At 37.1% G+C, this 15,998-nt stretch overlaps 1 protein-coding gene across 1 annotated transcript; it reads left to right on the forward strand.

Moving 5' to 3' along the window:
- Positions 1 to 98: 98 nt before the first annotated feature.
- Positions 99 to 15,798, forward strand: mst1 (macrophage stimulating 1). The gene is made up of 18 exons (XM_008408676.3): positions 99 to 364; positions 815 to 959; positions 2,320 to 2,435; positions 2,520 to 2,634; positions 4,121 to 4,257; positions 5,298 to 5,418; positions 6,940 to 7,058; positions 9,082 to 9,256; positions 10,196 to 10,326; positions 10,919 to 11,021; positions 11,145 to 11,281; positions 11,399 to 11,431; positions 11,523 to 11,637; positions 11,727 to 11,804; positions 12,519 to 12,665; positions 12,767 to 12,873; positions 13,037 to 13,176; positions 14,456 to 15,798. Exons 1-18 carry the CDS (start codon positions 316 to 318, stop codon positions 14,615 to 14,617), a joined length of 2,130 nt encoding a protein of 709 aa, XP_008406898.1. The 5' UTR covers positions 99 to 315; the 3' UTR covers positions 14,618 to 15,798.
- Positions 15,799 to 15,998: the final 200 nt, after the last annotated feature.

Here is a 15,998-nt window from a genome sequence, read left to right on the forward strand (position 1 = left end):
TGTCTGGACAACTACAGACCACAGGGCGATGTGTCACTGCTTATTAATGATTAATAAGCTTATTGATTAGCTGTTTGGGGGATTAAGGCTACTGTTTGGTTAGCGGCTTAGTGCTCTGCGCTGGGCTGTTGGATTTCTGCTTTCTGACTTTCTGTGAAGATTTTTGACGATTTATTGAACCTTTAAGGGTTTTTATTGTTTTTAAAATTATTTGAGGTGGGCTTGTAGTCAGAAGTGCAAAATTCAGACTCACCTCATTGTAATTAAATCAGAGTTGATCATTCAAAAGAGTGCTATCATCCTCAAAAGCAAACAATGAAGCCGTTTCTGCTCTGTATTCTCCTGACTACTGGATTGACTACTGGTAAGATCCTGGGTTTTCCCCAAATTTATACTAAGTTAAGACCTTTAAATGTTTCATTTATATACTTATAGAGACACTTTACCAGATTTACGCTGAAATTAAGTTGTATCGCAGACAGAAAATATGATTTAAAAAATTGAAATCAGAAAAAGTAATCGATAATTCCCAGTAAATAGTTAGAAGATTGATTTGTTTTGGGTACATGACAAAAAAAATGACAAAAGTATTAGGTGTGTTTCAGCAGCTAAGTGCAAACATGCAGCTATCTGAAGCTCTCCTTTGTCACAATACACAAAACAGCAGCAGGAGAGTCTTGGTCCAAAGGTTGCATGTGTGCAGGGTCATGTCCAAACGTTCCTGATGGTGCCACTGATCTGCTGCTGACCGTTTCTGTCAGCATCAACACGTTCACATGTGCATTATCTCTGGGGTTCTGCTGTGCATGAACAGCGCTCCGCAGCTCTCTCAACGACTACCAGCGCTCCGAGGGCAGGGAGCTCGTTCCCACCGCCTGGAACGCGGCTCGGATGCAGATGTTGCCGGGTTTGAACTTGGAGGAGTGTGCAAGCCGCTGCTCACAATCTCAGGACTGCAGGTGAAACCGCACCGTCTGCAGACAAGAATCGCTTCGCATTTCTCTGAATACACACCATCCCTTGTCTTCAGTGCGGTAGCGGCTGCATCATGCTGTGGGAATTGTTTTCTTTGGGAATATGGTTAACTACAGGAAATGTATGTAAAGTAAAGCTTGTTAGAGGCTGCAAGAGACTAACACTGGGCTTGATTTAGTTTTTATTTGTTTACTTGGGTTTTTTTGTTACTTAAATATAAAACCAGATCTACAAAGTTGTAGTTGAATGGCCTAGTCAAAGTCTAAACATAAAACCACTTGACAATACTTTACAAAAATGTAAACATTATGTTTACAGACTCTTTCCTTTCATTTTAGTTACAGTTGTGCTGTTTTGAAAAGAAAAATGGGCATAAAATTCAGTCTGGTAGATATACAGCATTTCTTTTTTGGTATCTTTTCAGATATAACATGAAAAACACAACCAGTGCTTTCTGATATCCCCAATAAAACACATCAGAGTTAGTAGTTGTTGTTACCGAATATAAAACAAGTTTAATGTGGTTGAAAACCTTTGCAAGGGTCAATATATTCAGTAGTATTCATATTAAAACCAGAGGTTTGCTTTCAGATATCAATGAAGTCAACAGAGATGTAAAGCACACTTTTCTGCCCAACTAAACCTTTATAAAGCTCATAAATTAGATTCATTTGTGTAAACATATCCCTGTTTGTTAGTTGCACTGAAATTTTTCAAAACAAAATAATAATTTGAACCTTTTTAAGTAAAATTTCTCCAATCTCTTTTTATGCTCACTTTAAACATAAATATTCTGGATTTCTGCAGCATTTTCTAGTTCGATTTTCTAAAAGTGAGCAGAAAACAAGCGCCAACATAGCCTGCATGTGCAGAACGTGTCTTGCCATCAGCCTACACTAAGCGCTGTCCTCTTCCAGGCTAATTTTATCTCCTGCTGTCACTTTAAACATCTTAATTGCTGCCCAAAGAGAGGAAAAACTCTATCCACGTACACTCCCCCCCCCGCCCCCCCGCCCCTCATGTTACATCGTGATGAATCATGATGCAAATTCAGCATTAAACCCCTCATCCATATCTGTCAGAGTTGGAAGTTTGAGCAGTTGCCAAAGCTCCTAAATAGGGAAACAGTCTGTAAGATATACTTTTGTCCTCAAAGTTACTGTTTTTGTAGCTTTGTTTGTGACAAAAAAGTGTTTTATTTGCACACATTTCCTCCCTGCTCTGCAGCTAGACACTGAATCTCCCACACCCGATAACATCGCTCACAGTTTCCCTCTCCAAACATGCATAACTAGTAATTTATCTGGTTGTAAAAAAACACTGAAAAACATTTCTCATCTCCAGAGCTTTCAACTACGAGATTCGTCCGGTTGGCACCTGTAAACATCTGCCCTGGGTTGCCGACGGAAGCAACGCAGAAGTAAAGAGAAACGTCAACTGTGATCTTTACGAGAAGAAAGGTGAAGAGGTGACTGGTGAAAATCAGCTTCGCAGGAATTGTTTTTTTTTTTTTTTTAAACAACTGTTTTGGTTTGTTTTTGCAGTTTATGTAAGGAAGTGCATTGTAGGTAAAGGGGAAGACTACCGGGGGAAAGTTTTCACCACTAAAAGTGGACTCACCTGCCAGCAGTGGTGGTCAAAGTTTCCTCACGATCACAGGTGATTTGTTTTTCCTGTACAAGTCAGCAAGTATCATAAACATGCGTCATATAGAGGGGTTTTTAAAGATATCACTTATTAAGAGTTTATCTCTAATATTTACTTCTGTCAATTTGATTTTGCAAATGATTTATTTAAAAATACCAAGAATATTCACTTTCTTCCTTTTGCCAAAACTGATATTTGCATAAAAATGAGAAAAAAAAGAAAAGAAATTTTTTTTAAAGGTTTTATTGCCAAAAGATGATTTAGATAATAATAATTAAAAAAAACTTCTGCAAAAGATGAGATGATCTGATTTATTATCCCCACATTCAGGATGTCTGTTTTCAGTTATTTTTAAACTTGACCAACTTAATTATTCATTATTTTTATTATTAAAATTAGAGGTGTTACTATTATTTTAATTATTATTGTTATTAATTGTGATTGAGGTTATCTTGATAAATAATTAATAAATTAATTTTGAATTCAATTCAATTTTAAAATACATTTAAACTCCAATGTGACGAACAAATAATTTAAAAAATGACAAATCATCATATAGTCAGTTCTTTACTGAGAAATGTCAAGTTGTATTCCTTATATATCCCTATCTTATATTTATTTAACAAAAAAATAACTTTTTTTCAAACATTAAAAAAATATAAACACAGATAAAGTGAGGATAGTCTACTCTCTGGCTATTTTTGGAAGATCCGGTTTTTGCTTTGATTGCTTAAAATTAAATCAGTGAAGGAAATAGAAAAATATTAACTTCAAACTAACAAAATAAATAAAAAAATACTTAAGAGTATCTAATTCTTGTTTCTGTTTGTAATATTTATTAACAAATAAGTGTACATAAATCAGTTGTTTTACAGAAAAATATCAAAACTTGATAGTAAATCTGAATGATTTCCATAGAATGCACTGCAAAAACAAAATATGAACAACTAAAATCTTGATATAAAATATTTACTTAATTATTTACATTTGTTTAACATGACAACTTACACTTAATATATTTACTCGGTTAAACTTGATTTAATTACTTGTAACTTATTAACTAATTTTTTTTTTAGTTGGATTATCCGTTTTGTTTTTGCCTTCAGTTTCCAGTCTAACCAATGTTAACGTCAAAAAGAGAGAGAGAAAGAAAGCTGTTCAGAAGCAATCTGGTCCCGGTTTTCTTCATAAACATGCAAAACACACATCAAAATTATGCAAAAAGAAACAGATGTAATAAATAAAGATGGTCTGATTACATTTGAATAGTTGTTTTCGCCCAACTGTGTGCCAACCTCATGGGAAACCCAAATTGTGCAACTCCAGATGAAACGTCCAGATCTCTGTCGATTTTACTAAAACAAACATCGCAGTGACTCTTCAGAGCGCTGCGGCTTTTCTCTCTCAGTCCTGTGTTTATCCAGCCGCCGTGAGCATGTAAAGTGAATGTCACCACCCACACATTATGTGGGTCAATCCGTCACCCTGTTTGTCTCAGATGGACTCCTTCGCCCACCAACGGTCTGGAGCTGAACTACTGCAGGAACCCGGATGGGGATCGGATCGGCCCGTGGTGCTACACCACCGACCCGGAGCGGCGCTACGAAAGCTGCAACATCCCACAGTGCAAAGACGGTACGACTTTGACATGAACCACATATGCAGCGAACGCATATGCAACATCTACATATGCATCATCTACATGCAACATAGACCAACCACCTCTACGAAAGACACATAGCAACGACATAGACCAACGACATCTACACAAATAGCTTCTACTTATTTTTGACACGAATGGAACCCCATATTTGACAGGATGGAAAACTGAAGAACGCGTAGTTGAAATGTTGTACAGAAAATATGGGTGCAGCTTTTAGTGCAAGTTTTAGCGTGTTTGTAAAGACATTTTTCTTAAAAAAAAAAAAAAAAAAAAAAAAAAGGATGCCCGAGTTAAACAATTCGGGGTTTGTTTGTTTTTTCACTTTGTTTCATAAAAAGAAGATTATATTCACAAATAAAAAAAAAAAAAAAAACTATTCCTCTATTAGCAACAAATTATATACTGATTTACGTATTGGCTTCTGGTTTGTTGAAATATTGTACAGAAAACATACAGTAGCTGAAGTTTTGTTGAATGCAAGTTTTAGCATCTTTGTAAAGATATCTGCCTGAAACAAACAAACAAACAAACAAACAAACAAACAAACAAACAAACAAACAAACAAACAAACAAACAAACAAACAAACAAACAAACAAACAAACAAACAAACAAAAAGTCGTTGACAGAAAAATTCAGGTTCTCACTCATTTTCACAAAAGATATTTTTTGTGAAAATCATCTTTTTGCAAAGCAGATTGTTATATGTACGACTTCAATGGGAAGAGAAACTAAAAATATCGCTGCTTAGAGCTTTTGATTTGTTGAAACATCATATGCATGGAAAACATGGCTGCAGTTTTCTGGCTGAGTTTCAGCATCTTTGTAAAAACATTTGCCTAAAAAAACAGATCATTGACAGAAATATGAATCAATTCCTGTTCTTCTTACTTTGTCTCACAAATAGATTATAACAGATTTTTAAAAAAGTTTAACTCTATTAGCAACAACTGATGGTTTGCTTATTTTTGAGTTTTTCTCATTGCTTGTATAAAAATGTCTGACTTTTTGCAGAGGTGTGCATCACCTGCAACGGAGAAGACTACCGAGGGCAGGTGGATCACACTGAGAGCGGCAAAGAGTGCCAGAGATGGGATCAGCAATTCCCTCATCAACACATCTACCAGCCTGAAAAGTACATGTTCATGCATGGCTGCTCTGCTTTTAGTGAGCTTACCAAACTGATTGGCTTCTTTGCTGCAATGCATTGCTATTCTTTAGATGCTGCTGGTCACCGACAGGGACATGTGTTGTGGTTTTGCTATTTTTCCGGGTATTCAGTTTTAAATTTTTCAATCAGGATAAACAATCAATTTAAGCTTCCATGTGCAATATCCTGGGATGACATCACAAAGATATAAGGCAACTTATTTGAAATCCTCTGCAGAAATGTCTTTCCTCCCTTTTTCTGCATGTTTTCAATCAAATTTCTCCATTTCTATTTACCTTATAGCAGTAGCAAAGTAGTTGTGCTCTAGGAGAAAATTTATCTTGGATTTCAATAAGATCGTCCAATATAATAATAATAATAAAAAAAAACATAGAAGCAGTTTGTGAAAAGGACAAATTTCATTATGGAAGATATTCAGCCGTTATTGTGTCTTTATTAGCCGATGGATAATTCCAATCAAACTAGAGGAGATAATAAATAAAAATGTCTCAGCCTAAGAGCAACAGAGAAGTTGCTCTGGGAATATGAGTTCAGACTACCTGCAGTTCTACTGTAAAGGGAAATAACGTAGCTGTTTAAGGTGATATATGTAGAATAGAGTGTTTTCAGAATCAGAATAGTACCAACTGTAGTTTAAAAAACTACTTCAGCTTCAGCTCTAGCTTTTACTTTGTCATCAGTGGCAGTATCTTCCAAGGCGCAGGAGTCATCAGAGTAAAACTTTGGTTCATTTATGGTTGAACCCCTTCATGCGCAACTTGAATGGATCAGAGTCTGTCAAATTCGCATAGTGTTAGTTAACACTATGCTTGCTGAACCTTTGATTCCTGTGCCTCTTGTGATGTCACTGAGCAAAATACACGCACAGCAGACGAAGTAATGATCTTTAAAGTTTTAAGTTTCGTTTAGTTTTACACTCGATTGTGTTTGAGTGGTTAAGAAATGCACCTCAGGGTAGAAATTTAAAGTAAAGTAAAATTTTTATTAGCATAGACACGGGGGGATTATGAAATAACCTTGTTTTAAATTAGCTGCACATTTTGGTACCTCAAATAATTTACTTTTTTCAGGATAAATGAAGCTGGACAAATTTTAAATTATCTACCTGCTACTGTTTCATGTTCAGTGTTGAGGAACTTTTACTTCCTTCAAAAATGTATCCAGGCATTTCTGTCTTTGTAGGATGCAAAATTGAAACCTATTTTTCTGTAGACATTGTTTGAAATGGAAAACACAAAACAACATGTCTTCTAAAGTAAACCACATAAATGTAGAGAAAGCAACTGACCAATATATTCAGTCAGAAAAATTATTAAATCTTGTGGAAAAACAAGGCTGACCACAGACCCAAGTGTAGAAACAACAGTAAGTTAAAATATATCTTTACAAGAGGTGCAAATAATTGTTGTGGCAGTTTAATCAACACTGTTTAATATTTGGCTTTAATCTTTTATTATGTTTTAATGCAATGTGTTTCTATTTCAGGTACCCTGACAAGAGCTTAGATGATAATTACTGCCGTAACCCGGACGCCTCTCCGGTGCCGTGGTGTTACACCACCGACCCGGAAACAGAGAGAGAGAGCTGCGACATCAGCAAATGCAGTAAGAAAATATTCATTTTTCTGCACAAAAATCCTAAACTTGTCCATGTTTTCCACGTTTAAAGCTGGATGTACAGATTTATGTCACTGAATGCTAAATGTAAACATTGTGGATAACATTTTTTATTCTAATAATTATAGACTGTAGATTTAGTTGCAATAGTTTGTCTTATTACATAGTTTAGTTTACTGTTTTCATTTATTTATTTGCTTTAGTGTGGAAAGAAAAAAAACTGATTCCTGAAAAACACCATGGGACTGGTTGTGTTATTAATTTGCAGTAATTAAATCACCTTGTTATTGTCTGGCACATTAGCTTCTTAAATCTGACCCATTTCAGGGTTGGTACCGGTGTGTCGGGTTCAGCAGAACCAAACAGATGTTTGTCCAAGATTTTAAGTTTGACTCTCAGACGTTTTTCGGTTCAGTGAGGGTTAATTGAAGCAAACTCCCTAAAGCTGTTTTGTTGCTCATGCAACTTGTTAAGGATTAAATTAGTTTTTATTTGCTTGGTTTCTTATTTGTTATTATTTTTCTGCTGATTTGTTTTGACTGATCGATAAAAAACTAATAGAATTTAATGTGAAGGATTATTTTTATGTAATTGTTTTTAAGCAGCAGTTCAATGTTTTCAACAACATTCAGCATGAGTTGTGTAACGTGTCAATAACAGCACAAACTTATCTGGCGATAAAACAGATCAATGGCGCAACAAAAGCTTGAAAAGAGCGCCATCTTGTGGTGAGATAATTGATGAAAACACTACACGCCACTAATACTTTATTTTACATTATTTAATTGCATTGTATGCTTTCTTGAGTCCCTTTTATTGACTTTTTTTTTGTCCTTTTAAATCTATTCAGAAACGCTGGCTATGTTTTAATAAATGTTTAAAAGTTTCAACAAAGAAAGTCCATGGTAGGAAAGTAACTGTTTTCATAGCAACATAGTAACGTAGAATGTTTTTTTTTTCTGCTAATCTGGATTAATATGATTTATAGCTAGACCAACACAATTGCATCTTTTAAACAGAAATGTAAGCTATCCATTCGTTAGGGAGACTGCTGTCTTCTTTAATCACTGAATAATCACTGAAAAAGTTGGCTGTGATTGAGCATATAACAGAAAGTTGAGTGGAAGGAAAAATGTGGCAAAAGATATGCAGAAAACATGGATATAAATGTGGACTTGAGAGTATTGCAAAGGAAAGAACATTCAAAAGCTTCAGTTGAGATGAACTATGAGAACCGCAACAGAAAGATGCGATTCACAAAGACATGGGCCACACTGCCAGCTGGGTGTTAATTCACTGTGTTTCACCAAGTCTAAAGGCTGAATTATGCAGCGACATGTCTAAAATATGACTTGAGTTTTGTGTAAAGCCAACTTTTTTGAGCTTTACGTCATGTTTTAATACTCGATTCTTTCATGCATGTTTGAGAAATCCTTTAATCTCCATGGTAACCATTCAGCTATGCAAAATGCTTGAATGGACATAGATCCACCTTCAACATTCATCCTGAGAGCTGCAGTTTCCAAGCTACTGAACTTACTCACAGAGCAGCCCTCCCCCTCTCAGCTCCTTCAGACTAGCCAGGAGCAATTAGCAAACGCCTGGTAGACAATCAGCTGAGCTCGTTATAGGAGTTACTTCTCAGTGAAACGCTAGTAAAAGTGTTTGCTAGAGGAGTCATATTGTGATTACTTCCTGAAGGCGGAGTTTCAAAAAGAGCAGGGATTTCTTAAAGAGACAGAGACCCATTTTCAAGGTGTTAAATTACAAAGTTAAATTCATTTTAAGTTCTATTTGGTGTATATTGCATGTTTATAACAACTAAAGGTAACATAGTTACTTGATTGTGCTATAAAAATGTAATTACGTTCCATGGAAAATACAAAATACTTCCCCTTTAAAATGCTGCAGCTAAATAAATTAGGTGTCTTCTGATGATAGCATCTGTCCTTCTTCATATATGTGCATGCGAAAGCAAATTTTTCTTCAAAACACTTCTCCCTGATTTTAGCTGAAGTCCTTGTGGAGAAGAGGCAGCGCTCCAGCTTCACCACCAACTGCTTCAGAGGCCGAGGCGAAGACTATCGGGGCAAAGTCAACGAGACGGCGTCGGGCATCGCCTGTCAGCGGTGGGACGTCCAGGTTCCTCATCGGCATCCCTTCATCCCAAACATCTATGAGTGCAAGTAAGCACTGCGTTCATTTTAATGGAAGGGGCGGTATATTAGGATAATTAGTGCAAGTGCAGCTGCAGGGAATAACTTGCAGTCTTATTTCTCTGCTAACACTTGCTGGCAGGTTATTAGCATTTCCAGAGTGAAACTGGTTGGCCGCAGAGTGACGTGTTTTAAGTTTTCTTGAGACTTTTTGTTCAGCAACGATTTACTTAATTTCATTTACTAAATGTTCTCCAGGTATAGTGTCTTGTAAAAGCGATCACACTGGTTTAGCTTGCGTATCAAACACAAACTCCCAATATCCTTTATTGGGATTCTTCGTGATCGATCGACACAAAGTAGTGGATCATTGAAGGGAAATGTTACATCGTTTACTTTTACCACCTTTAACAACAAGTTTTTAATCTTCCCATTAACTATTCTTTCCACAACACGATGCTGCCATCACTGTGTTTTGCTGTGAACATGGTGTGTTCGGGTGGAAGTGCATCATTAGCTTTAGGATTAAAACACAAACAGGTAGGTTTAGGGAAAATGGATGATAAAACAAAGAAATGGCTGAAATGGACTGAAAAGATCTAAAACCAAAATGGATATAAATACCAACATTCAAGAGAAAGAACAGAAGAATAGAAGGATTAGATAGGCAATAATGATGAACTAAATGTAGCAAGACATGTTGAACCATAAGAAAAAGATCAAAATACAAGCACAATTTTTATTTTTATTTTTGCCAGCTGTCTTTTTATTTCACTATTCTGTACTACTTTATGAATAAAATCCCAATAAAATATAGCAGACTGTGACTGTAACAGGAAAAATGTGAAAATATTTAAGATGTGAAAACACTTTTTGCCAGGTACTGTGCAAATTTGGTGGGCTGTCTAATTCTCTAAATTAGCAGGATCATTTGTGTGCTAAACTGACTCTTGGTTACGTCTCGTCTAGGGGTCTAGAGGAGAACTACTGCCGTAACCCAGACGGTTCTGAGGCTCCCTGGTGTTTCACGTCGGTGCCAGAGATGAGGACTGTTCTCTGCCTGCAGATCAAACGCTGCGCTGACGACATAGAGGCCGAGGGTACGTCGCCTCGATTCAGAAATGATCTGAGAATAAATCCAGTGAAGGTCTCAATGCACTCCTCCGCTTCCGTGACAGTTTTATTTCACTTATAACTAGGGCTAAATAAATCAATAACAATATATACAGCAATAGACACGTGATCAATATCAACAGACAATACGTCTGATACAGGTTAATGAAAGTCTTTAAATGCTCCATCTCTCACAGCAAGGTCTAAGCAAGGTTGATGGAATCAACTAACTCACTGTGCTGTTTGGTTGCCTGGCAACTCATTCGTTCTTTGGTTACTTAGCAACAGTCTGTTGAGTAACTTTTGTAGCAGGTTAAGGTGTCATTCATTACTGCTTAAAAATAATAAACAATTGCATGGAGTGAAAGCTATAAATAAAACTTGAAAGGTCATGCCACCAGTTTCACAGTATTTCAGATATTTAAAACAAAAAAAAAAACAAATCAATAATGATCAATATCGATTAATATGAGACGCCGGTATCGTGATAAGTTTTGTATCGAGACGCCTGTATTGTGATAAGTCGTTCAGCCATATCGTCCAGCTCTACTTAAGACAATAATCTTTTTATCTTCCCAGACTGCTACAATGAAAATGGGAAAAACTACAGAGGCGTCGTCCGCAAAACTCGCAAAGGCATCACCTGTCAGAAATGGAACGTGAACACACCTCATCAGACCAGGTGTGGTGATACTTTGGGGCATTTACACAAACAATCCGCAGTAACAGACAACCTCCTCCTACAAAGCAAAGCACATTACTGACTAATATATTTAGATTTGTGCGATTAAAATTTTTTTTTTAGGATAAACCCACGGACGCACCCGGACGCCAACCTGACGGAGAACTATTGTCGTAACCCAGACGGGGACCAACACGGGCCCTGGTGCTACACCACTGACCCCAAAACTGAGTTTGACTACTGCGCCATTAAACAGTGTGGTACTTACCTCTGCTTTTTGTGTGTTAAGTTTAAACTAGTTCAAGAAAACCATTTATCCAGTCCTCTTTTTTTATTACTTTAATGCCTTTGTTTTGTTTTCTGTTGCTTTCAAACAGCTGGAGAGAAATTGCCACTGACAGAAACAGTAGGTTAGTTTGCAAATTAACATGGACTAAAAGCTGCTCAGAAGACGCTGTGGTTTTCTTGCGCGGTCACATTGTTGTCTTTTTGTGAACACAGAGACGGTGGAGTTCAGCGAGTGCGGGAAGAGAGACGACCGTCCCCAGCCGACCAGGTTGCGTATCGTGAATGGAATCCCTGGGAACTCGCCGTGGACTGTGAGCCTCAGAGACAGGTCAGGCTGACAGCTGACGGCGTTTGGTGATGAACTATCAAAACAGTCTCTGTTGCGCTGTGAATAACCTCTGACCTCTTTGTGTGCAGGAAAGGAAACCACTTCTGTGGAGGATCTCTGGTGAATCCCAGATGGGTGATCAGCACAAAGCAGTGCTTCTCCTCCTGGTAGTTCATTTAGGAAGATTTTACACGTCAAACGTGGAGCTGGGATAGCAAGCTAATTTATATGTATTTAATGTAAAAATCGACAATATAATAACAGTGAACATAGCTCAATTGAAGCAATAATGCCAATGTACAATGGCTAATTTATTAGTTAACATATAAATAAATATCAGGTAGAAAAACCCTTTTTTTAGTCAGTGAGTGTGGTACACCAACCTTTACTTTTGGTTTATAAATTGTAATAGTTTCAAACTACAACTGCTTTTTGTTTGTTTTTTTTAAGTTCTTGTCAGATTATTAACTTTGAAAACACAGAAAATGAAAAGAAGATCTAACATTTTACATCAGTTTGGTTTAAAAATGGCGTCCTTTTCTCGATGCATTTGTTAGCATCGAGAACTACCAACTACCAATCTTCAAACGAAGATTGGTAGTTGCAAAAAATAAAATAAAATAATCTTTTATTGTGGTAGTGTATTGTAACACAGGATTTTTTTTTCCATAAAAATATAACTATTTATTTGTTGCATTTATATACAAGCACCGGCCTGTATGAGATTTATGATAACCTTGGGTTAAATTACGACCCTTTAGGTATTTACAGAAAAGATTTAAAACAAAAATACATGACATAATCTTATCGTTTTATTTTAAATACATAAGCAGCAGCCTTTTTTATGCTTGTCTTCATGTTTATTTTTTATTTTTTGACAGCTATGTGGACCTTCCTGGGTACTCCGCCATGATGGGAACTCTTTTCCGTGACCCGCAGGAAGGAGAGCCTGGCATGCAAACCATTCCTCTCACCAAGATTGTGTGTGGACCCTCTGAGTCTCAGCTGGTCATGCTACAGCTGGAGTAGTGTGTATAATCGTGCATCAGGACACACCCTCACACACAACCACTTGCACATAATAGCTACCAAAGTTTCTCCTTTGACTGTGCGTTCTGTCTGTCTCAAGTCCGGCCCAGTTCAACGAGCGCGTCTCTCAGATTTGCCTCCCTCCTGAGCGCTACATAGTGCCCGAGCACACAAAGTGTGAAATAGCCGGATGGGGTGAGACAAGAGGTAAGAGAGACTCTGGAGTCGGGAGGCTACGGATGCACTTCCTGCAAAAGATTAAAAACTTGAGGTTGAAGTAACGTTGCATGCAAATGAGAGAGAGGGCGAAATCTCCACGCCTTTTCTGAGCGTACTGCTTGCTGTAGTTTTTTTGTCGCTGTTTCTTCAGGTACAGGAGATGAGACTGTCCTCAATGTTGCACACGTGCCGGTTATCAGCAACACTGAATGCAACAGATACTTCAGAGGTCGCGTTCGAGAAAATGAGATGTGCACAAACTCTTTTCAGGCTGGAGTTGGTGCCTGTGAGGTAGGTGTCTGCAGTGAACATGTCGATGGCTGCCTTCTTCTTAGTTCATGCAGTTTTCTTTACGTTTACAGAAATAATGGACATTATAAATACAATAAACACACTTTTTGACTATCATGCAAGCATTAAGCTGACCCCTTGTGTAGCCTAGAGGTATGCAGTGTCTTGCGAAAGTATTCTCACTTTATCTCTTCAAAGCTTCAATGCACTTTTTTATGGTTTAATGTGATAAACCAGCAGAGTGATTCATTGAAAAGAAAATACAACAAAGTTTTCAACTTTAACCACAAGTGAAAATTATAAAACGTATTTCATGCATTTGTAATCCAACCCCGTGGCACTTTGATGCCCCTAAATGAAATCCAGTGCCACCAACTGACTTCAGAGGTTGTCTACTTAGTAAGCAGATGAAGAATTCACAACTTTGTTAGAAAACTTTAGTGAACAAACAGCATCATGGAGATCGTGAGGTTGATTTTCTAGGTGCTAGAAAATTTTTATTTTGTGGTTTAATTAAATAGCCATTCCTTTTCTAATATTTCTTGCATCGTTATTGTCAATGTGTTGTGGAAATTCTGCGCAAAAATTACATTTAAAATACACTTGTGTTTTAAATTACCTTCTCTATTTAGAAGCAGTGTTAAAAGCACAATTGTTTTTGCTTTTTTTTTTTTTGTTGGGTTAGGAGTCACTATGAAGGGCCCAAAAAGCCAAATACTTAAACTCTGTTTTAGATCTCTGGTTTATTGGGATGACAGGGAGAGGAAATAAACCTTATGTTTACTACACACCAGCATATATAACTCAGAACATTGGACTTTGCCCACTGCCAAGCCCACAAGACAACCTAAACTCTTAGCATTTTCTTTTATTCTTACTAAAGTCTCCAATAGCCCAAAACAATGATATAACAGAAAAGAAGCACTAATAGAAATGTCACTCCAGAAATTAAAAGCTAATAAATAATGCTTTCCAAATCTTTCATAAAAAGTGACTAAATGTGAAAACTAAATATGAAACTGTTCCTTTGACAAGTAAAGCATGTGAACTGCTGTAGATTAAATCCCCTCATACAGAAAAAACCCTGTTGATTTATCCTGCTTTGAGGAGAGAACATACAGCTATTTATAAGTTCCTATAAATCAAACACATCCACCATATGGCCAATGTAAGTGAACTGGCAAGATGTGACTGCAAGATGTTTCCCACCTCGGCAGTGACACTCAGTCATAACAGAGACAAATAATGACTCCGGAGTGTTGTTGCTGTGTGTCTGCAGAAAGACTATGGCGGCCCTCTGGCGTGTCAGAACGCCGACTGCTGGGTGCTGGAGGGCGTGATCATCCCCATGAGGCGCTGCGGACACCCGGGGCAGCCCAACATTTTCATCCGCGTGTCTGTGTACGTAGACTGGATCAAGAAGGTCATGGAGATGGCTTAGCCGTCTAGGAACTGGCAAACGCGTGAACATTCGCAAGAGATGCACATTTTTATTCTGTTAGCGGTTAAAACTTGTGCTAATCAAACCGTACAATTGAGGTTTATGTCCAGGGTTTTATAGCCAAGATGCCACAGTGTTAATGTTTACTGTAAGCATTAACACAGTGTGATTTGTTGTTTTGTATCTGCTCTAAGCTCTTTTATTGCACTTAAACTTGTAGATAATTCATTCTGAAAATGTTGGTGTTTCCTTACCTTTTAAAGGGCCAGTATTTTCAAGACATATAGTAGCATGTGATAGCACATTACTTCCAGCCGTTATAAAAATACTGCATATGTCAAACACAACTTAAAAGAAATTTTGCTTCCTAATTTAATGCCTTCGAATTGGGCCTCTGTCTCTTTAAGAAGCTCTTGCTCTTTTTGAAACTCTGCCTTCAGAAAGTCATCACAACAACGTTCCCCCATTAACCCTTTAACAACGTTTTTACCAGAGTTTCACTCAGAAGTTGCTCCTATAATGAACTGAGCAGACGTAGATCCACTTGGTGTCTGCTAATTGCTGCTGGCTAGTCTGAAGGAGCTGAATGCTGCATCTTGAAACGAGGAGAAGCTGCAAGTACATATTGATCTGTTTTAATGCATTCAATCCCTCCAGCAACACGTTTACTAACAGAAGTTGCTAAGTATGTTTTGGAGTAATTGTATGACAAAGGGACAGACAAAAGTGTAAGAGGTGAAATCTCCAATTTCTAACCACATTTTAGAGGAGCAGATGAGGCATTTCTGACTTTCCAAGTTGGAAATCCAACTTTTTGGTGCATCCTCTGGGATTTTTCTGTTCTTCAGAGTCAAATTTGTATAGAAATATATAATATGCTAATGCATACATCTACATGATTAATTTAGGTACATCTACATTCTGACTCCTGCTCTAATAAATGTTCTTCCTGAGAATAACTATTGTTTTTTAAAGTTATATAATGTAGTCTCATGCCAAATATGAAAAGATAATTAACAAAAAAAAAAGAAAAAAGGATTTGAAACAAGAACAGCACCTTGAATATGGTATTGTCTTTTATTGAGATCTTGTTTGATAGACCAACACAAAGTTTCACACTTGGTTTGTACAATATTAATGTAAATTAAAATCTAAAATGTTTGTCTCAAAACCTTGAAGCAGCTTTTATTGCAATCACAACTACAAATCTTTTGAGGTATTTTTACCAGCTTGGTAAATTTAGAGACTGAAATTTGTCCTCATGCTTCTCTGCAAAATGGTTGAAGCTCCGTCAGATTAAAAAAGAACACGTTTAGGTTTCAAGTATCACCACAGATTTTTGATTAGGTCTCAGCCAGTTTTACACATCAATATGTTTGTA

The sequence above is a fragment of the Poecilia reticulata genome, chromosome 5, assembly GCF_904066995.2.
Source record: "Poecilia reticulata chromosome 5, P_reticulata-male-v2, whole genome shotgun sequence".
NCBI lineage: Eukaryota > Metazoa > Chordata > Actinopteri > Cyprinodontiformes > Poeciliidae > Poecilia > Poecilia reticulata.

Bases quoted from the DNA above. Each gene is read 5' to 3' on its own strand.
- mst1 (XM_008408676.3), top strand. From the start codon at position 316: ATGAAGCCGTTTCTGCTCTGTATTCTCCTGACTACTGGATTGACTACT. The intron at 9,257-10,195 runs GTAAGCACTGCG...CGTCTCGTCTAG, and splicing joins CCAAACATCTATGAGTGCAA to GGGTCTAGAGGAGAACTACT. The intron at 11,805-12,518 runs GTAGTTCATTTA...ATTTTTTGACAG, and splicing joins AAGCAGTGCTTCTCCTCCTG to CTATGTGGACCTTCCTGGGT.